At 42.3% G+C, this 22,652-nt stretch overlaps 1 protein-coding gene across 2 annotated transcripts; it reads right to left on the bottom strand.

Annotated features, from left to right (window-relative positions):
* Nucleotides 1-555: 555 nt before the first annotated feature.
* On the bottom strand, nucleotides 556-17,749 carry wipi1 (WD repeat domain, phosphoinositide interacting 1). 2 transcript variants are annotated; one of them, XM_076752654.1, is made up of 13 exons: nucleotides 17,374-17,749; nucleotides 14,099-14,181; nucleotides 11,183-11,349; nucleotides 10,490-10,586; nucleotides 9,094-9,191; nucleotides 6,561-6,653; nucleotides 6,220-6,290; nucleotides 5,741-5,848; nucleotides 5,362-5,526; nucleotides 5,052-5,159; nucleotides 4,285-4,424; nucleotides 3,486-3,586; nucleotides 556-1,423 (listed from the first exon to the last, which is right to left on the bottom strand). In XM_076752654.1, the coding sequence occupies exons 1-13, from the start codon at nucleotides 17,460-17,462 to the stop codon at nucleotides 1,373-1,375; spliced, it is 1,371 nt and encodes a 456-aa protein (XP_076608769.1). In that variant the 5' UTR covers nucleotides 17,463-17,749; the 3' UTR covers nucleotides 556-1,372. The 2 variants fall into 2 exon arrangements, with proteins under 2 accessions (XP_076608769.1, XP_076608768.1); XM_076752653.1 differs by having other exon boundaries at nucleotides 11,183-11,352; nucleotides 17,374-17,716.
* Between the last annotated feature and the right edge of the window lie 4,903 nt (nucleotides 17,750-22,652).

Below are 22,652 nucleotides of genomic sequence, written 5' to 3'. Positions count from 1 at the left end.
GGCCATTCCACATGCGTTCATAGAATGGAGTGTGACAAATGGAGATAACATACACATCTTCAGAAAAACTCACAGACCTTTTCCTCTGCACAGAGGTAAAAGCAAAAGTTGACGCAAAAGTAGGAGAAGCTCAGGTGTAAATAATCACATGAATGATGGGATGCAATCAGGATGCCATGTTGGTTCTTTCACAGTGATTCAGCTGGTCTGCTAGTACCAGGAGAAGTCCTCAAAAATGACTTTTTACCCTCTGTGAGTTAAGTGGCAGTGCTCTGTTGTAGCATTTGTTCAGGTACATGTTGGACCATTTTTGAGCAAGAATAAATGCAGTGTGCTGCACTGTTGTAATTAATCACACACTTGCAATGTTTTATCACCTGTGATTATCTGTAAGTGGCTGTAAATGTTGTGAAATGTTTGACTTGTGTTCAACCTGTGACTGATCTGACTTATATAAGCCAGAAATGCAGAGTCATCATCAAAATCTTATCTTTACGCTCCTTTATCAAGAGAAAAAACGAAATACATGAAATGAAATTCAAACAAGACAAATGATTTGCTTTGCATAGGTTCATTCTTACTCCACTCTGAGTTTATTTCTTTTTCTTTCACTTGTTTTGGTCTTGTGCAATTAGCAAAATACTTTGCTCTTTTACAAATGATAATAGGCACAAACAAACATACAGTACATAAACACCTTCTGAAATGTGTCCAGGAGGCATACACAGAAATATTTAATACAGGTCAATGCAGTAAAATATAAGACAAAATAAAAATGAGAACAATTATATTCTTTATCATGGACGTAAACTAGGATTAAAGATAACAAATAAAAATGTGCTACAATAATGTAACTTAATAAAATATTTGTCAAGTAATAAAGCTATGAAAATTGTGGTTATATTTCGGCTCCAGCATGCACCTCATACCTTCATGAAACACTCCTTAAAGATAAACTCCCTGATTTTTTGAAGTAACCAACAGCATCTACAAATTCAGAAATGTCCTCTCAGTTCACAGTTGATGTTTTGAAACTCAACAGGAAGCTTAGAGGACGTTTAGAGGTACTACTGGTGCTGTGACAAAATCAGAAGTGTACCTTTAACACAGTCATTATGTAAGAGGAGGACCAGGCTGTGGTGCTCTCTGAAACATGACATCTACTTCTTGCTCAGTGTTTTGTTTCCCATGTCAGATTGAATGTTAATTTTATTATGTTATTGATGTTATGTTAATGTCATTGTTATTTTCTCTGGAACTGAAAAAAAAAACTTGGCATTCTGAAAACGCCTTCTTTTTTTTTTTTTTTTTTGCTGTTCATCTCACTTGCCAACGCCTGTCTGTCTGTTTGTCCATCTGTCCTTCTACCCTCTCACGAGCGCCTGGCCTGGCCACCTCCAGTCCCATCACGGCACCAATTAATCTACCAAAACACATGAACAGACCTGTTAGTTTCATCTAGAGGATTTGTCAAATGCAGCTCACGTCCCAGTTTTTGGCAATTATTAAAGGGAAATTCCGGTGCGACACATACAAAGCATTCAAAACCTTTCAGGACATTTGTGTAATATGTATTTACCCCTGCTGAACTAGGACATCCTAAATATGTAAAGTAATAAATGTTTACTGCAGATGAAGAGGAAGCTAGTTTGGTTAGCCGACAAGTTAAACTAGAAGCAAATCAAAACATAGTTAGCTATGACTGCTAATACAATTGGAAAGCTTTAGGAGGCATGTGCTACTTTCACCTATACACGGTTTTTGCTGTATCAATCATTTCCTGAATCTTTACAAGGAAGCTGGAGAGTGTTAAGTTAGCAGGACCCATAGACAGAATGGCCACAAGGTTGAAAAATACCAGAATTTCCCTCAAATGTAAGGAAATATTATCTGGTAACATCCACAGGGCTCATTCTGCTCATAGTAAGGTACTGACATAGTGTGGGTCATTAGAACCTGAGTGTTTAAAATGGCTGATAAAGAAGAGATCTACATGACCAGAGAGGAGGCCTTTTTTTTCCCCCAGCAGATCATCATCATCACTGGAACTGCTACACAGCCTTCCAATTAAGCTCTTATGTGGAATATGTAACAATGCTGGCTTCATCTGTGTGTTTAAGCGATGGCGTTTTGTCATTCAGGCGTAGGTGTCTTTTATGTCCGTTATGGAAAAATCCACAATGCTGCGTCACTGTTGGAGAACTGCTGTGACAGAATGATAAGACGGTAGAACAGTGTTCTCTGTCACTGGTGGATTTTAATACATTTTGCTGTTGAAGCTTCAATTGATGGCCACTGTGAGCGCAAGAATGCTCATCTGCTCTACTCACACTATTTCATCATTTATGATAAGCCCACTGTCTACTTTGTAATGTCCAATAATACAAATGCAGAATGACAACATGTTTAGTTTGTGCTCCATTCCTACTTCTCCTAGTTCTCACGCTGTATGCAAAAACTTTTCTGGATATTCATGTATTCACCCATGCAGTTGGCAGGGATGAAAATCAGATATATAAGGAGGGAGACTGCTGGTCTTATTATTACTGTGGCTGAACAAGGTTCTCCTCACCAATTTTAAAACTGGCTCATTCACAGTGTTTCCAGGTTTACTGATTACTTACTGATTTTATTACCTTTGCACAGAAAAAATGGTAATTAAGTGATAAATTCAAACAGTACTTTAGGCACTACTTAAAGCAAATCTATGCATTTTTATCTGACAGGATTCACTTCAGACTTGTGTCGCGCTGAGAGTGATGGAGAAATTTTACAGCTCTGACCATGTCAGGTGGCCACTGTGACTTTTATGTAAAACTGACACAGGTGCGTATTCAGACATGAGCCATACATGTTTATGAAATCAAAGTACAGAGTATTAGTGCTTATAAAGAAAAGCTGAAAATGAAAGAGAACAAGTGAAAGTCAATGACTCCTCTGAGGATGAGGAGGTCACCTTTTTGGCATTTTTGACTATTTCTACTTATTTAGGAACGATGAGTTTCACAAGCACTATGGTCATTGTTACTACCGGCTTCTTTGACTATTTCTTTTGCTCTATTTAAATCAGTGACAGCAGCCTAAATATTCAAAACACCTGTCAGTATAATATTATACAGTTCAACAGTATTACAAACTGCAGCCTGCAAAATGATCATAGAGTTGAATCAACAGTTTCGACAGAAACAGAACTTTCGAGTTTTCATGAATGGAGGAATTACTGCAGGACTGATGGATTAGACTGCATTAGTTTTAGCTAGTTAGACCTAATAAACAGGACACACTGAGTTGGAAGGCTCTGTACCTATTTGATAGTAAAATAAATGCTGATATTTGGGAAAGTGATCAGCTTTTCTCAACTGTGCCAGAGAGTCAGTTAGGCTGAGATCGCAGTCTTTTTGTTTGCATGAATGCTTTGTCACACGTATAAGTTAGACCTGTTGTGGGAGAGCTACAGCTAACAGTTAGCACTTCTGGATGCTCACAGGAGGAAACTCGTTCTCGTCATCCAGACATACAGGTCCAGCAGCAAACTCGTGTTCTGGAATGACTTCGCCTTTCTTTGCTCCGCCATCTTCAGAGTAGCCTGGGTAGAAACAGGTGAAGGAGGCCAAGAAATCATTAGAGGATGATCTTTACTTTATACAGGTAGACCTCGTTCTCAATAAAGCTTGTGTGAACATTTAAGGAGCTTCCATCAGGTCCGCTCTGATTCAACCGCATTAGGTTCCAAAAGACAAAAGGGTTCATACATGTTGAGATAGAAGTTCAACCATGCCTGCTTTCAATCCTTCACACACCCGGACAATTGTTCAGTAGAGTAGAGAGTAGAGTGTGATTGTCAGATTGTCCATTTCAGTAATTGTCAGATGTAGCCCCCACCCCCACCCAATTCCACTGTGAAAAGCAGGTTTCAGATGCTGTTAGAAGTATGCTGGTGTTTGAAGCATACTGAGACCACATTTTAACAAGCTGAAGCTGGAGTATGGCTCCATTGGAAAGATGCTAGTATATGCATCTTACTAACATAAATACATGATTCACAGGCTTACTGAAACCAAACAAAAACATCAGCCAACACTGACAGCCTACATGGATGTATTTTACATTGGGAGCCACAGATTTGGTGGAAATCAGCTGGATTCTTCAGTAGATGTGGCCTTAACTTGGCTTTTTCTGCAGTACAGTTTGTTTAGATAACTGACATCCTGAATGAGCTGACCTGAGGAGTGAAGATAAACTCTTCCTGTTACACACACTGAGGAAATGTCTGCGGCTACTAACCGGTGAGGGTTGCAGTGACGGGACCAGAGGCTGGTAAGGCAGCGGTCGCAGCGTAGGATGGACAAGCCTGCGCCGGCTCTGTGACCTCTGACGGTTCCGACTCTGTTCCTTCATCCTGGTCAGCATCAACACCAAAAAGCCTAAGAGAAGAAGAAAAAGAAGAAAGCAAGAACACAGGAGTAAATTAACTTTACACTTATATGCCATATTTTGCGTAGTGTGCCACAAAAAAGGTCATTCAAGGTGGTCAAGTGCCTTCTCAGCATGTAGTGACAACACTGCACAAGGTGTTATAGATGTTATGGACTGCACAGAGTGGACAATATGTAGAAAACATCTATACTATGAGATGAAAATCTATTCTTAACTGAATCTGGCTGGTCTGGGCGCACTACACCCACCAGGCCAAGTGACAAAAAACATCAACTTGAGAAGCTCCCTCTCTGAACAATTCTTCAGTAGTTATAGGAGAATCTAATGAGATAACATCACTGAAGGAGATCTTGTCTCCATTAGCAATTTTGAAGATATGTATTGATATGATATAAGTAAAAGGCCTTCTTCCATTCAGATATGAATTCTACTGTTTGAGTAGGCAGAGCTTTGGATTTGTAAATGTATCTTGAATAAGATCATAGCTGTTGAAACATTGATTTAAGAATTAAAAGATTAAATCAGAGCACAGGGTTTCTCCTCCCTCCCTTTTGTTAAGCCTACTGCTCAACATCCACCCCACCCCACCCCTGTGCAATCATCTGTAGCCTCACCTGTGTTTGTGGGCCAACATGCACTCGCCTCCATCCAGTGGATCCACGTTGTAGATGAACAGCTGGCCGTCAGCTGTGGCCACCAGCAGCCGTGGAAGCTTCTGGATTCTGAAACATCAGGGTATCCATGTCAGTTGTTTTGGTCCAGCCCAAAAACAAGAGTCTCAAACTGCTCAAAATCTCTTGCCTCTCATGGTCTAAAAAACAACTACTTCAGTCAAGGATCCACTTACAAGAATGCAAAGACAGAACACCTGAGCTTAATGTAAAAATGCATCCCCTCATTCCTAAAGACCACAAAGAAGCTCACATAGCCAGGGTGCAGACGTTCTTCTGGCCGGATGTGAGGAGGTGAACGGTGGCGAAGGCCCGGTCCTGGTTCATCATGCCGGATACCTGAGCAGGGAAGTAGCTGCTGGCTGCTGAGAACATCTTACCCACATAGGCTGTCCAGGTAGCAGCGTCATCCCCTCCACTAGAGACAGGGTAACAAGTTCCTTTAGAACAAGTTCCTTCAACTTGCTTTATGCTTTTGTGAGTACAATGTGTTCAAATCTGACAGAAGCAGAGGCCAAAACCTCAAAGAATTAAAGCAAGGTTGTAATAATTAAACACAGCACCTAGTAGGGGACAGGTATACAGGTTCTTGCCTCATGGTCAAATTAAGTGTTTCCAGTGTGTATGTGTACCTTGGTCCCAGTTGCTCCAGTTTGAAGATATGGACTGTCTCTGTGTTGCTGGATGCACAGAGGAAATGGCCATCAGGGCTGAAGGATAAAGAGCTTATATTGACGTACCTGCAGGCAGACAGACAAACAGACCCATATGAACACACACACATACACACACTTGAATAATAATCAATAATTGAACCTGCATAATTAACTTGGACCATTAGTAGGCTATTAGCTGAAACCTGTCACACCATCAGTCTACTCAGCTCTTGGGTATTGCAGCCAGCATAGATCATCAACTACAAATCATCAGTATGTAATAAAATCTCCAGGCATTAGAATGAATGCACAACAATGTGCCTGCAAGGCAGCGCTGCAACACTGACTCCATATGCATTTATATCATTGTATAGGTTATTTAGTGAGGCTCATACATTGGCTAGAATATTTCTTTTGTAGAGTGCAGATGCAATATGATGTGTTTGAGCTCTGACCTCTTCATGCCTCGGCGAAACTCAAACAGACGCAGGCCTTCAGGAATGGAGAACACCCGGATGACGGTGCCCTGGAAAGACAAACAACTAGTGAGGTGCTAGCTTTACAGTGGTTTACCAGTATGACATGTTTTCTAGCAGATGCCTCCTTGACATGCATATATATATAGAGAAAAATGATGTACAAGGGAAAATGGTGGCAGTGGAAGAAGTCCCAGAAAAGTCCTAGAAATCATATGAGAATTCATCCTATGGGAACCTTGAATATCCAAAGCACACTGAATGGAAATTGAGCCTTAGCATCTGAACTAACGGTCTGATGGTGATGTAAAAGAAAGTACCCTCTCTGAGGCGCTGGCAAGTTTGGTAGCCGTGGCGTTGAAGGTGAGAGCTGCCAGAGGACTGTCATGAGCTGGGATCATTGTCACTGTGTTCTGAAACAACCAGGAGGATGACACAGGAGACAGAAAGACAGAGTGTTATTCCATACCAATATAATGGTCACTAAGACAAGCTCCATTCCCATCTAAATGCACACAGAGGCATCAAATTCAAAAAATGGAGATGGAAAAAGAAAAATCTAAAAATTCTACATGTCTGACACACTGGACGTTTCTACTGACAAGTACAATGTGTGCATGAAATCCTGAAACTGCCTTCTTCCTCTGTGCTATAGAGCTCAATTGTTGTCCAAAAATTATTAGAAACACATCAAATGAGCCACACTGTTACACTGGATGACGTGTTCCTTCATTACCATAAACACACACACACTTAGTTTATTTTGACTCAATCCCACACATACCATCCTGCTGCCCAAAATACTCACAAGAGCATATTTTCAATATTACCAGACAATATTGGCTACTTATCACAGATATAGCAGTATTGGTGTTAGGGATGGGTATAGACAGAAGCAAGGAGTTGCAGTACATAAATATTAGGAAAATATTAGTAATTCTTCTAAAAATATTTCTTTAAATCATTTGTTTAGGTTTCAAAAACAGTATGGGCTGATATATTCTTATTAGATTGAACTCAACATGGCACTGGCCTGTTTATTCTTATGATGTATTTGTATGGCACATGCCTGCATGTATTCTTATCTTAGTAGTTAAAAACATAACACAGTTTTGATCGTGTTGGACCAAACTTGCTGTGTTGTATGAAGCAACAGAGAGTAGAAGGAGTGTTTTCTGTCTGGCTGAGTTCACACGAACAGCCAGCGTGTGGCAGAGATCAGCTGACAGCTTTCCCGGTAAGAAGAAACCTGAGGTAGTCTGAATCTGAGCAAAATCCTAAACATGACATGGTTTCACCTGGCCGTGGAGGAACAGTAAGAGCTGGTTGCTGTGAGCAAACAACACATACTGGAAGAAACGGAGAAACTTTACACTTGTATGGACAAAGAGAAGATTTTTATGAAAGATGAACCTTTCCTGATTTCTCATGTCTTACCTTTACAGTATCACAACCGCTGACCATCAGATTATCACATTTGTCAAAACCTGTATGCCATGTGGGTCCAAAGAAGCCCCCTCCTACCTGAGTCACATCATTAGCTCAGAGATACCCTCCCGCTATGTGTTCAATGGGCCCTCCAGCTCACTGATACACTATACTGTGTATTTTAGGACACCCTGAAACCTCAGCATCAGCTCTCAGGAAAAATATGCTGAAGTCTCAGGTGTAGTAAAAACAGACAGCAGGGAAGGTACCATCAGCGCGTCAGACAAACACGGATCAGAACATCGAGAGAGGAGAAGATGACCTCAGATAAAACTGCTTCAGTGAAAACAGTATCACTGCGTCCCCTGAGTCAACTTGCGTTGTCGCAATAAGTTAAGTTTCAGCTGTGAAGACCTTCAGTTCAACAGTTCTGACGGCCTGTGTTTGTATTTACAGGAGGAGTCTATCTTAACCTTTCACTAACAGCATGCTTCATAAATAATAAAGTGATGTGGTCAATAGTTATCGCAACTACGTTTTTGTCTCATTAGAAGCTATATGTAAACCTTTCAGTAAAACTAAACTATATGTAAACTTTACATAAACCTTTATGTCAAATGGAACAACTCAGTAGCTCCCAGTGTCCTAATACCAGCATACACTTCATGCCAATGTTTACATTGTTAAACAGCCTTTAAATTCTGACTTTTTATACTTATATTATGACTTCTGATATCTCATCCCAAACGATAGCGTGCCTCATTCTCAGCCATGTAAAAGTCACTGTCAATTTTTCTAGCCAATGCAGACTTACTATATATCTTGGCATCGTGTAATAGATAAAAGATTTTGTGAATTTCTTTTATCCTAAAAACAAAGGTTAGTCCTGTGGATTAGTGAGAAAGTCTATTGACATTAAAAGATAAAGTGATATATTGGTTTTCTTGTTTTAACTAGATACATTAGTGTTGCACAATACTGAGAAAGTGTATTGATCTCACAAAATAAAGTCATATGATGCTATAACGAGAAATGTTTTTTTGCTGGAATAGTGAAGAGGAAGCTGAGAAGATGTTTAGTCACAGTGGCTTCAACACGCAGCTGTAGGAAGGCAATTTCAACACACAGATACAGAATCATTTTACCACTAAGAATATTAAAAAGGGAGTTTGGCTGCACTTAACCACTAGCTATTACTAGCTTTTTCTCCCAAAAATTAAGTTTTAAATTACAATTCTGGCTCATGGTGAGGACTTAGCATGTTTTTATGCTTTGAATTCTATGGCATATACAAAGTCTGTGGAAACTGAATGAATACAACAGACAATGTACCTGCAATAAATTAGCTGACTCAGTTTTAAAGCGCTGAGGATGGAAGACTGCAGCATAATGTTTGAGGTGTTCTGTGATGACATGTTTTCTTACCAAATTGTTGGCATCATACACTATGATCTCCCCAATAGTGACACTGCCGGGGTACGCCAGGTAGGAGCTGGAATGGTTGATAGAAAGAGCACAGAGACCTGCGAGAGGACAGAAAGGAGAAGGAAGAACTGTCAACTTCCACCTGAAGAGCTGTTAATGGTGAATGTGAGGACTGTCATGCAGGGAACTCAACCATCACTTTGTGTGCAGGGGACTAACCCAGCTAAAGCACTCAAATACCCAAACAAGCAAAAACAGAGTAAATTAGATGTGAAGAGGGATGAGCACAGATATTTTTACAGAGAGAGGCTTAGGGCTCAGTGTGATTACAGGGATCCAGAGTAAAGGACTGACACAGAGGCCGAGCGGCTGATGATGTTCCACCCTGTGCGACTTTCATTAGCCACTGATTACAACCCAGAGTGTTATGTCACGCTTTGCATTGATATGCCGCTATCTCGCCATATACCTCTTCATACATGGTAATGCCGCTCTGTCAGTATGGTCAACATATGCAGCATTGATTTTTAAATGTGCTAGTGCTGAGTGATACTTGATACCCCTCATAATTTCTGTTTCACCAGTGGCAGGTGGCACTTTTCACAATAATATACTAATGGTGTGGCACTATTATTAGTGTCTTTTGCCAATTCTTTGTGGTATGCCATTTGACAAGTGACACGCTGCTGCTGACTGGTATATGGCACAAGAAAATATCTCTCATATTCTACTCGCACACCACTCCAAACCCACGCTGCCTTATACTGTACTGATACTAACATGTGCCACTGCTGACAACTGGTACGCAGCCACTGTGTGCCAAATAAAAACAGAATGCTTGTGCTCCAATGCTTGTATATTATTGTTTATTTTTATGATTGAATTGTTGCCTATTTAAACCTCAAGCAGTTGCAGAACAGCATCATCATTCATTTGGAGTCATATTATTTGTGTCCAGCTGGTGAACGTGAGTCGATATTCATTCTCTTTTAGCTCTGTTTTGGACTCCACCAATTGCTTAGGGTAACTTCTGCAGCTAAATATTCATCAGCTAGTCTCTAAATGTTCCGGTCTGTTGTTTGGTGCTGAGTGGGTGGTATACAGTGGGTTTAGTAGAGCTTTTCCAATGAAAACAGCTGCCTGCTGGGGCCAAAAATGAAGCTATGAAAGCGAACAGTAAAGCTGTGGGATGGAAAACCGAAACAAGTTAAAAGCTGCTATAAAACTTGGTCGAGCTGTGGGAAAGTGCAGAGCCGGGTGACATTTTCTGTGGATTTGTCCTAAAAATGACCTCTTTCACATAAAAGTAGTCATGCAAGCCATCGTTACCATAAAAATACTGATTACAGCTGGTATAAAACAAGCTATGCAACGTGTCTTGGTATTAACATCTTACCTGAGGGGTTGGACGGAGTGTTGAGAAGAGTCTTGAGCAGCTTCATGTCTTTGATGTTGTGGATATAAATGGACTCTTCAAGGCACACCACAAGCCTCTGCAAGACACATTGTTCACTTCATGATAACATGCACAGATTACATTACTGTCAATGGTCTGCATGTTGTGTCATAACATCGAGCTTACTCCCCTCACCTTCAAACCTCCAGTTTCTCTAACATGACGTTGGGTGTCCTGTAACCCATACAGTTGGATGTCTTAACCAACATTATGGGACACATCTATTCTGACTGACATTATACATACACTGATTTTGTTAAAACACTCAATAGCTTTAAAACATCAACTGGTTTTGGGCTCTTCTTGGTGGTATCACAACATGTCAAATTTGAAGCTATTAATTATTAGTAATCAGAATTCTGGGCTGAACATGTCTCTCAGGGATGCACATGAGCAAACAAACATGGGTGTTATTCAGAGATGCTTTCGGAACTTCTTTACGTATGGATTTGGGTGCAACGTATTTTTCTTTTTGTTTCCACCACCTGCCAACAGGTAGTTAATTCAACCAGTCAGCTTGGTTTACACACAGGGCTGAACAACATGTCAGTGTGTGAGTGGCTTCCTACATGTGATGAATTCTATAAAATCATGAATATGCAAAGGTTGTGGGTGTGACATGAGCTAGCTCACCTGTCTGTTGAGCTTGACTGCCAGGATGTTGTTGGGGTAGCTGTAGTTGCAGATCTCTGTCCCCTTCTTGAAGTGGTAGATGTTCATGCGGTGCGGCATGGTGGCGCTCACCACGACTACCAGACTGCTAGAGAACAGACGCTCCACGATGTAGACATCTGGAGTCTCTGCTGGCGGAGAACATGAAGCAAGCAGACAGGAAGTAATGGTGACATCTCTTTAATGTCGACTTCTCCAAACTATCACTTACACCCAAGAGGCAGATATTAAACGAACACAAAGCTCTCCTCAAGAGACATACAGCCATTCGAATTCAATTTCAGTTCAAGAGAAACATTTTTTACACTGCATGACACTAAAATGTATTTTTCAAGCACAAGAGACCATGTTTTAGCACAGCACACAGTGTTATCAAATGGTAGTATCTTAGATGTGCATGCATCATTTTACACACATTATTCCATCCTGACATACAGTTTTTGGTGCCTTTGCAAAGTTTTGAGGGTTTGAACTAACCTGCACAAAATGAACCTACACAAAATTCATTTCTAAAAATGGAGACAACTGTGTGTCCAGTAACGCTGCAGAGGTTTGCTAAGTTAAGGGTTCAGATTGCTTCAAAATAGCTCATATGAAGTAACTCTGAACACATATGGCAAAGCATTTATATCCGTTCTGATTGGTCACACTCAAAAGCGAGGTGAAAGGCCTGACAGCCAGCACACAATGAACTGCAAAAATGGTGTTAGCAAGGCACGCTTTCAAACAGTCTCTCTGAGTCCATGTTAATGCGGTCTGTTGTATGAGCTGACGTGACAGAAATCGTAATCTAAACAATAAAACAAACAGCTAAATAATGTCAGAATTATTTTCTTTTTGGACGGAGGCTACACTGCATTACATGGATGGATTATGAGACAATAGGTCCCTTGACACAGACATGCTTCATGAGAGCAAGACACAGAAAGACAGACACAGAACGACTCTCAGCGACAGTCTGCAGATGTAGTCTAAGAGCTGCTCTTGGCTGAAAAACTGCAACTGAACTTCAGTATGTGGTTCACAGTGCATATGAAGAGAGGCAAAGCTTCCTGTGACAGAAAACCCACCCTGACACTCCTCTGCACTGAGACTATGTGAAATACTACAGCACATTATACAAATATTAGGAAGCCATCGAAGAGAGCCGGAGATACAGCTTCTATTTCCTTAAAGCTGCGCTGTTCTGATGTTAAATGCCATACTAATTTAATGTTAATGAAAGGTTACAGCTGCTCTCTACATTCTTAAGTAATGAACCCTGCCATGACATAAATGCTCCTCAATGTCAAGCTCTCACAGATAATCTTCCCAGGTCAGGTTCACATAGACGAGACTATGTCGTGCAGCACACCAGACTGGATCTGACACTGCAGACTGAGAGCAAACACACCCGTTCTAAGGAAACTCTTGTCTTCTTTGCTATGAGAGGCTGCTGCCAAACGCCAAGAGCACTGTGTAATTACAGCAAGCTCGGCTTTGTCTGAGCATCCAGTCACGAAAACCCCAAAACGAGCCAGTTAGCGCTGTGATGTGGACAGGCAGACTTCTTGGTGGTCTCATTGCTGAGATAATCACTGCCTCTGTTTACATGCACAGAGAATTCCCTTCCTCACCCAGTTATTTATGGAGTCTGGTTGTGGGTCAACGCACATACATCATAATTATGTTGAGCTCATATTCTGATGAGTTCATAGTTTGATTTAGCAGCAACCCGGTGAAGATGTTTGGCCTCCTTCCACATTGAACTGGTGGCAATAGCTGTGTTTCCATCCCAATGTTGTGGGGATGTTAAGAACATTTGCAGATGTTGGCAAAAAAAGAGCTGCATCATCAACACCGCATGGACCAATGAGAGAAATCAAACTTCTGTGACTGACAGCAGATCATGCAACACTTTAATGCTTCTTATGTATTTCTGGATCTGACAGCAGAGAATATATAATGATCAAGAGTGCAACTGTCACTCATCTGTCATGAATAATGACAGATGGGGAAAGGGGACAGTGTAATGTGATGAGCAGCACTTATTGTTTGGCTGCTACATTTCACTCACTTTTAACAAGGTTAAAATGATAAAGCAGAATGAGGCTAAAATACAAACACCCCTCCATTTAACTCCCCTGCACTTTCGACATGTGTACTTCTTGCTATGGTTACCAAACGCCCTTGCATAGCTGGTATTTGTAGAACACTTATGAGAATCAAACATTAACTGATTAGTTTTTTTGGTTTTCTCTTGAAAACTCTTTTAACTGCATTACCAGTTAGCTACTGTAGCGCAGTAAAAGACTGGGGGAGTAAACAGCTGAAAAGCTAACTCGTGGCAAGAGAAAGATCAGTGAAGAAAGCAAGTTTGATGGAAACTTAATGTGAGCTCAGCCAGGGAACGAACAACAGACAGATTACACACTGTGGGTAAATGTCCCCAGTGTTTGGCTGTCTTTGACAAACACACTGTTCCTTTTAGGGAAATGTTAGGAGACCTGATGCGGCCTGACGTGAGCTCATCCACAGCAGACGGGTCAGTCTGGGACTGATGAACTCATATGAGAACACAGTTCAAACAAATGCAGACGGTCTGTTGAGTAAACTACAATGGATGAAACTCAGTGAACCAGGGACACATGCACGCTTCTGGTGTCCATGCTGTAATCATACAATGAGTAAGCAGACAAATTGGACAGATTACAAGACAAGCTCAGCGACTTGTCAGTGGAACAGTATCAGCGTTGAATGGACAGCGTTATATGATTAGCACAGAAATCGACAGCATGTGTTTAATGACTTTCACACTCAAATGTATTCATTAACTAAGTGTAGATGAATGCTTAGCCCACACTGACGCAAAGTTCAGACGCAGAGCTCCATACTGACCACTCTCATGGATACAGTCCAGTTTTTCCACCATGGTCAAAGAAAACAGCTTGTAGCCAGTCTTTGTTCCCAGAGCCAGTGACCTGCAAAACACACACACACACACACACACACACACACACACACACACACACACACACACACAAACCACAATTATATCTACCAGCAGTACAACTCGAAAACATCCAGAATTATTTCGATTATATTCGAAGCAGGAGAAATTATGAATCTGTGTCTAATTCTGTTGCACTCCAACTGGAAATAAAAAATTTGACATGATGTCAGGTAATTTGGGGTGCATTCAGCTCCACATCATCACACTGTCTTCCCAGGCCCTTCCTTTACGGAGCCCCCTAGTGGTGAACTTTGTCATGTATGAGAAATTTGCTCTCCTGGGAACAGAAGTTGCAATCAAATAGCCCTCATAAAAATGAAAAATATCCAAAATATCAACGTACTTTTTAGTTTTACTTTTTAAACCTATCTAACTATTTTTCTGCACAGAGGGAGTTTGCTTAGTTGTCATGGAGATGCAGTAGTTCAGCCGTTATCAAGTGACATCAGTTTGACATTTGACATCATGTGATCAAAGGAAGGTCTGCTGAGGAAGACCGTGGGATGCAGTTAAAAGCATCATGTAAAGTTAGTAGATAGAGCTTAATTTAAAGGGACACTCCACTGATTTTACACGTGAAGTTCATGTTTGTGAAAAAACACATGAAGTTCAGTTTACACATCTCAAGGAGATCCACTCAGCCTGTGACGACACTTGTATAATGTCTTCTTGGGATCCAGTGTTTAGACCTTGACTCATACAGGGGACTGAAAGTCAGGATATCTGGAGTACACCTTTATGGTTCTCTTTGTCAAAGCAGTTTCCACGGCCAAAAATGAACCCTCGAGCACAATTAAAAGTCTGTTTGAGCACATGAACCCATGGAGCTCTGAAACAATGGGGTGCACACAGGTGCTGCAGCAGGACTGAGAGTCAGAACTATCAGTGAAATGTTAGATATCAAAAATAAATGTGTGTCCAAACATTCTGCAGTTTCCTCTTCCTGACTCATTTACACGATTGTCTTTATGACTGCAGCTGATGTTTCTGAAGGTGGCCCTAATTTAAATCATGAAGAGGCTTCAGATCTCTATTTCATGACTACGACCTGTCCACGGTGCAGTTTAGTAAATGAAAGCAGAAGATTCCCAAAGTTCATTTGAAACCTCTTTTGTAGGCATTCTTCCCTTGCATCTACAGCTATCATCTCATGCAGTCTCTTCTTGCAGTGAATTGTGGGATACACTTCTGGAACATATAAACTGGAACCACACTCTACTTTGTTTGGCAGGCATGTGTTATCTGGGCATGTACGAATCCAACCTCAACTCAAGAGAAGACAAAGGCAAACATTTTAAATGGAACTGAGCATGCACATGGTGTCTGGCAGGGCAGCTAGATTTGCCACCTGCAATACAGAATTTGACTTTGTCTGACTCTCTTTGTTTATTCTATCTGAAAACAGACCTTTATTTTTGAGTGATGCGTGGTGTGGATGCATACGACATGTACAGTAGAACATAATGTGACATGAAACAACACAGCGCCATATGATACAGTCTCCTACCGGATGTCTAGAAAAGGGAACAAGGAACAAGAAAAATACATCAGTGTAATAAAACTGAGCTGGAACTGTAAGACACTGGATGATTTCTCACCTGATCCATGATTTAAAAACATGGGTCACATTAAATATTTAAGAAAATGTTATTCAATTGGTGCTGACCACATGAGAAGAACCAGAATATCATATCGGCAAAGTGGCAGGTTAGTTAACACTCACCTGTTGTCAGCCCTAGTACCACTCATTGAATGTTAATTTGGTGTCTTGTCAAACCAGCTTACAAACTTTCTGCCACTTTCTGCCTCATACCTGCTCATACTCAGCCTCGTACAGTCTGTGCAGACTCCACTAATGTTGTAGTCCAAACAGACAGTTTAACCTGTTTGAGACATCAGTTCATTTTTACACCGGTCATTTCTTTAATAGCCACCTGTGCCTTCATTCCCCGCCATGACATCTGTACATTCCTGTCCTGCCTCGTCCTGCTTCTGAGCAGGAGGAAACCTGCAGAACTCCAGAGAAAATACAGCATGTTTTCTCTGCCCCTGCAGAACAAAGTGATTGAGTGACATGCGCAGCTCTCTCTCGCTGATCTCGTCCCTATTTTGTAAAATACAAAAGAGTTGATTGCATCTTTGGGTGAGGAAATAAGATATTGGGAGGAAGTCATTATATGCTGGAGACGAAGCAGAAAAACTCAGTTCAGAAGCTTAGCACATACCCAGACAGATACATCTGAATACCCACAACCCTTTCTTTCACAATATCTTATCATGGATTGCTCAGCGCTAAAATGTGTCAGAGGCAGGTCTGTGTGTGACATGCTGTTCATTGTGCAATGACTGGAGCTTAGCCAACGACACACAGAGCAGCTTGAAGTACTTATAGGTCTATACTGTACTGCTGTTTCAGAAGGCGGCCTGTGGCTTGAATGTTACTGGTTGGAATCCTTCACAACTTTTTGAGGGTTTTTTCTATGCAATATGCGTTACACCCTGGATTTAGAGCAACTGGCAGACACTGCCCTTGAGCAAGGCACTGAGAATACCCCAGTGATCTGCTAGAGCTGCTATTCCAGCTGGTTACACTGGGCAGCTCTCAGTGGGCTGTGACTTGAGGACTACTCCAGCAACCCAAACCTAATTCCATGACACTAGGGGACTTGTGAGAGTTTCTCCTTTGGGTCAGCTTGAAAATCATTGGGACTTGATGACTCTGAGGATCAGCCTGTGCAGGTGCAGAGGCAGAGATATCCTGCCTTTAAGCATTGAGTATAAGTCAAGCTTTTTTTAAGTTGTCTGTTAAAAGTCATTGCACATCATCAGAGCTATTTCCAAACTTTGGAAAGCTACAGACGACATTATATATTATATATTATATATTACTGTCTCAGTGGCACTCCCCATGGCTGATGATTTTGACATAGCAAATTGGTGGAGTGTCCCTTTAACTGCATGAACGTAAGGCAGGGCGGATCTGGGTAACAGCTGACTCCATTAATTTGCCAACAACTGAATTCTTCTGCGCGGCTGTGTTTTAATGACTAAATGCATATTCTGAAGGCAAAGCCGTGTGTGTTTGTCCGATTTCAGGAGGAAATCAAGCAAGATGAGTCTTTCTGTGACTCATCCGCTCCTTATCTGCCTGCTTGCTTACGTGGAGTCTTGGTTGAAAGAGGCGCAGCCAAAACGGAGCCCCGGTCCGTCCGGTCCGCCAGGCCCGCCAGCACCCTCTCCGGTCTCCATCCCGATTCCCAGCGACCTCCTTCCCTCCCTCCGCCCTGGATTGGAGGCCTGGGAACGGCTGCACCTCTTCGCTCGATGTCGGCGGAAGACGGCTCCAATTTGGGAGAAATGTGGTCCAGCTGATGTGTGCGCGAGCGGCCGAGGTAGAGCCGGTGCTTTTCTCCGCTGCAAATGACTTCAAATTCAGTTTCAGTTCGGTTATTTCAGAGGTCGATTTCCCGGATCCCGGAGGAAAAGAAGGGGCAAAAAGAAGCAAAACAAGAACAGCTGACAGCGCTACGTCTCATGTCCGCCTCTTACGATTGGTTCATAGTGAAACCATGTTGTCACTGCTTCCGGTTTTGATTGGTCAGTCGTGCAGTAGTGTGTTTTTATTGGCTTTTGGGGCAGAGAGGGCTTTGTTTGTGTCCCGTCCGTCCATCCATTCATGTGATTTCGTTGTATCCTCAACATTTTTTTCTGCGAGCACAAAACACGACCAAACTGTTGAAAAAACCCATGTAACGTCTCCGTATGTATCGTCCGTGTAGTAAATGTTTAAAAACATGTTCAGGTTTTGCAGTTTTTAAAATTCATCAACAGCTGAGACGTGCCGTTGCCGAACTTTTCTTTGATTAAGCGTCAGCTTGCACCGTTGAGTCCCTGCAGGACATTCTGCAGCGTGATGCAGCACTCGTTTTCAGCTTTAATTACATTCAGACTTTATGTGGCGAATTCGTCAGAAGATCCTATTGATCCAAGACAATGTCTTTGTTCTGTTATTCATGCGCGCGTGCACGTCCTACACGCACGTCAACAGTCAATGCCTCACCTTGAAGTGAAGTTTCCAATGTTTCCATGTCAAAACTGAAACATTTTCCCAACAAAGCGGCTGTACTGTGACCACTTTAATTAAATCCGTATGATTCCTCATCCTGTGTTGAAGAAGTGAAGGGGTCTGGACCACAGATCCCCATGGCGACACTGCTGGGCCTCCTTCAGCCAGGGATAGGGTTAGGAGGGTGAGAGGAGTGAATCCCCAAAAAACATCAAAATACGGCAGTCAGACATTTCAAGGTTCAGGATGGAAACACTCCTTTACACCAGTGAACATGGAAGTAGTGAAATCCCAGAAGTACCTGAGTGTTCACTGGAATAATAAACTGAACTGGACTGATAGACTATATAAGAAAAGCCAGAGCAGACTGTATCTGCTGAGGAGACTGTTCGCTCAGACTGCTTCACTCACAGTGTGTGAAGGAGAGATACTGCAGGTCCTTCCTTCCTGCTGCTGTCAGACTTTACAGTCAACACTGTTCCCAGTAGATCACACACACCCAAACAGACAAATTCACTCATGTGCAACATCAGTGTGTGCTAAACAGGCCAATATCAACATTTCCTATGTGCAATAATGTGAATTCAGCCACTGTCTGTTTTACTTATTATGTCGTTTACTTCATATCTTGCTTTTATTACTGATGCTTCTTATTAATACACTCTCTCCCTTCTTACTCTAACACTGTAAATGTCCCTACTGTGGGTTTAATAAATGATTATTTCAAATTATAACCATGATGACATTATCAGGGTTATTTTTTGAGACTTCAGAAAACTCCTACAGGGCAGCAGAAGACATAATACAACAGTTTTCATGGGCTGAGTAGCAGGGTTCTAAATTAACTTTTTTGATCACCAGCCAATGTGGCTGGTGACCCTCTAAAGTTACCAGCCAATCAGAATTTCCACTAGCCAAATTTTTTCCCGGTGAAAATAAGAGATTAGGAGTGCCACTGAATACATTTGATCATTTTATTTACATTGTTGGCATGAAAAATGCACAGAATGTACAACACATGAAACAAAATATACACAGAAAGTGCAAACATTTAATTTCTACAAACAAAAAATGCTGTCAGATTTATTATTTTATAAAAGACATTTTTCCAGTAAGTATTTAGTATCATTACATTCCTAATAAAATGTATTTTTCCTTTCAACTTAAAGTGTTTCTACTTTCCTTCTTTAATAAGAAATATATATAAGTAACAGCCATGACTTAAACACTTGCAAAAAATTGCATTGGTAATAAATTGAATTATGTATGTACAACTAGAAAACACAAATACTGCAGCAGTCAGTACTGCAGACTCCTTAGGCTCTCCTGATGACTTCGGGCACTCTCATGGTCCTTTACTGCCTCGACTTTAAAATTATTAGTCCCCACCACAAAATTATTCGTCTTGTTTTTTTCTTTCGTGTACATGCGGCAATCCTTACAAAACATGACGGCATTTTCGTGATCAAACACAAGCCATTCACGACCTGTCAGCCATTTAGCGTTAAACTTTCTTTTCTTCGTTTCGCACGCTTTGTCGACATTCTCATCCCCTGCCTCCTTCCTCTTCTCGCCCCCAGACGTCTGTCTCAACCACCGCAGCATTTAGTTTAACTTTACTTTTTACTTTTAGCTAGCTCAGTCTCCTTTTTTACAGTTTATACGCCGCCGTTCATTCTTCTTCTTCTTCTTTGTGTTTGCGTTTCCGTGGTTTCTCACGCCGGTTGCACTACAGACCAGAGTCCTGCACGGGTCCAATTTTCAAAACCCGTGCCCGCCCCGCCCGTCAATCATCAGACCCGTGAACCGACCCGTTACCCGTGATTACATCAAATGTCAAACCAGCCCTGCCCCGCCCGTCAAAAAATGGACCCGTGCAGCCTGTCAAATTCATTCATCTTCTATACCCGCATATCCCTTTCGGGGTTGCAGGGGGCTGGAGCCTATCCCAGCTAGCAATGGGCGAGAGGCGGGGTACACCTGAACCGGTCGCCAGCCGATTGCAGCAGTCTAAATTGTAAAAAATTGTTAAATTGTATTTATGGCCTTTTATCACTAAGGGGGCTGGAGCCTATCCCAGCTAGCAATGGGCGAGAGGCGGGGTACACCTGAACCGGTCGCCAGCCGATTACAGCAGCCTAAATTGTAAAAAATTGTTAAATTGTCTTTATGGCCTTTTATCACTAAGGGGGCTGGAGCCTATCCCAGCTAGCAATGGGCGAGAGGCGGGGTACACCTGAACCGGTCGCCAGCCGATTACAGCAGCCTAAATTGTAAAAAATTGTTAAATTGTCTTTATGGCCTTTTATCACTAAGGGGGCTGGAGCCTATCCCAGCTAGCAATGGGCGAGAGGCGGGGTACACCTGAACCGGTCGCCAGCCGATTACAGCAGCCTAAATTGTAAAAAATTGTAAAATTGTCTTTATGGCCTTTTATCACTAAGGTGAGAAGAGCATTCAATGAGGGAAACAGGACGAAGGGGGAAGTTTTTAGGGAGCAATCCATTGTAACTGAAAAGCTTTCATTCATTCATCTTCTATACCCGCATATCCCTTTCGGGGTTGCGGGGGGCTGGAGCCTATTCCAGCTAGCAATGGGCGAGAGGCGGGGTACACCTGAACCGGTCGCCAGCCGATTGCAGCAGTCTAAATTGTAAAAAAATTGTAAAATTGTCTTTATGGCCTTTTATCACTAAGGGGGCTGGAGCCTATCCCAGCTAGCAATGGGCGAGAGGCGGGGTACACCTGAACCGGTCGCCAGCCGATTACAGCAGCCTAAATTGTAAAAAATTGTTAAATTGTCTTTATGGCCTTTTATCACTAAGGGGGCTGGAGCCTATCCCAGCTAGCAATGGGCGAGAGGCGGGGTACACCTGAACCGGTCGCCAGCCGATTACAGCAGCCTAAATTATAAAAAATTGTTAAATTGTCTTTATGGCCTTTTATCACTAAGGGGGCTGGAGCCTATCCCAGCTAGCAATGGGCGAGAGGCGGGGTACACCTGAACCGGTCGCCAGCCGATTACAGCAGCCTAAATTGTAAAAAATTGTAAAATTGTCTTTATGGCCTTTTATCACTAAGGTGAGAAGAGCATTCAATGAGGGAAACAGGACGAAGGGGGAAGTTTTTAGGGTGCAATCCATTGTAACTGAGAAGCTTTCATTCATTCATCTTCTATACCCGCATATCCCTTTCGGGGTTGCGGGGGGCTGGAGCCTATTCCAGCTAGCAATGGGCGAGAGGCGGGGTACACCTGAACCGGTCGCCAGCCGATTGCAGCAGTCTAAATTGTAAAAAAATTGTAAAATTGTCTTTATGGCCTTTTATCACTAAGGGGGCTGGAGCCTATCCCAGCTAGCAATGGGCGAGAGGCGGGGTACACCTGAACCGGTCGCCAGCCGATTACAGCAGCCTAAATTGTAAAAAATTGTTAAATTGTCTTTATGGCCTTTTATCACTAAGGGGGCTGGAGCCTATCCCAGCTAGCAATGGGCGAGAGGCGGGGTACACCTGAACCGGTCGCCAGCCGATTACAGCAGCCTAAATTGTAAAAAATTGTTAAATTGTCTTTATGGCCTTTTATCACTAAGGGGGCTGGAGCCTATCCCAGCTAGCAATGGGCGAGAGGCGGGGTACACCTGAACCGGTCGCCAGCCGATTACAGCAGCCTAAATTATAAAAAATTGTTAAATTGTCTTTATGGCCTTTTATCACTAAGGGGGCTGGAGCCTATCCCAGCTAGCAATGGGCGAGAGGCGGGGTACACCTGAACCGGTCGCCAGCCGATTACAGCAGCCTAAATTGTAAAAAATTGTAAAATTGTCTTTATGGCCTTTTATCACTAAGGTGAGAAGAGCATTCAATGAGGGAAACAGGACGAAGGGGGAAGTTTTTAGGGTGCAATCCATTGTAACTGAGAAGCTTTCATTCATTCATCTTCTATACCCGCATATCCCTTTCGGGGTTGCGGGGGGCTGGAGCCTATTCCAGCTAGCAATGGGCGAGAGGCGGGGTACACCTGAACCGGTCGCCAGCCGATTGCAGCAGTCTAAATTGTAAAAAAATTGTAAAATTGTCTTTATGGCCTTTTATCACTAAGGGGGCTGGAGCCTATCCCAGCTAGCAATGGGCGAGAGGCGGGGTACACCTGAACCGGTCGCCAGCCGATTACAGCAGCCTAAATTGTAAAAAATTGTTAAATTGTCTTTATGGCCTTTTATCACTAAGGGGGCTGGAGCCTATCCCAGCTAGCAATGGGCGAGAGGCGGGGTACACCTGAACCGGTCGCCAGCCGATTACAGCAGCCTAAATTATAAAAAATTGTTAAATTGTCTTTATGGCCTTTTATCACTAAGGGGGCTGGAGCCTATCCC

The sequence above is a fragment of the Chaetodon auriga genome, chromosome 16 (genome assembly GCF_051107435.1).
Source record: "Chaetodon auriga isolate fChaAug3 chromosome 16, fChaAug3.hap1, whole genome shotgun sequence".
Lineage (NCBI taxonomy): Eukaryota > Metazoa > Chordata > Actinopteri > Chaetodontiformes > Chaetodontidae > Chaetodon > Chaetodon auriga.
The sequence above is the reverse complement of the archived record's forward strand: the minus strand, read 5'-3'. Positions and strand labels throughout refer to the sequence as shown.

What these genes read in the sequence shown, in the direction of transcription:
- wipi1 (XM_076752653.1), bottom strand. Translation starts at nt 17,462, where the DNA reads ATGGAGACCGGAGAGGGTGCTGGCGGGCCTGGCGGACCGGACGGACCG. An exon ending in GGACTGTATCCATGAGAGTG is followed by an intron (nt 11,353 to 14,098) that starts GTCAGTATGGAG and finishes GTTCTCCGCCAG; the next exon opens with CAGAGACTCCAGATGTCTAC. An exon ending in CAGTCAAGCTCAACAGACAG is followed by an intron (nt 10,587 to 11,182) that starts GTGAGCTAGCTC and finishes TGTGTCTTGCAG; the next exon opens with AGGCTTGTGGTGTGCCTTGA.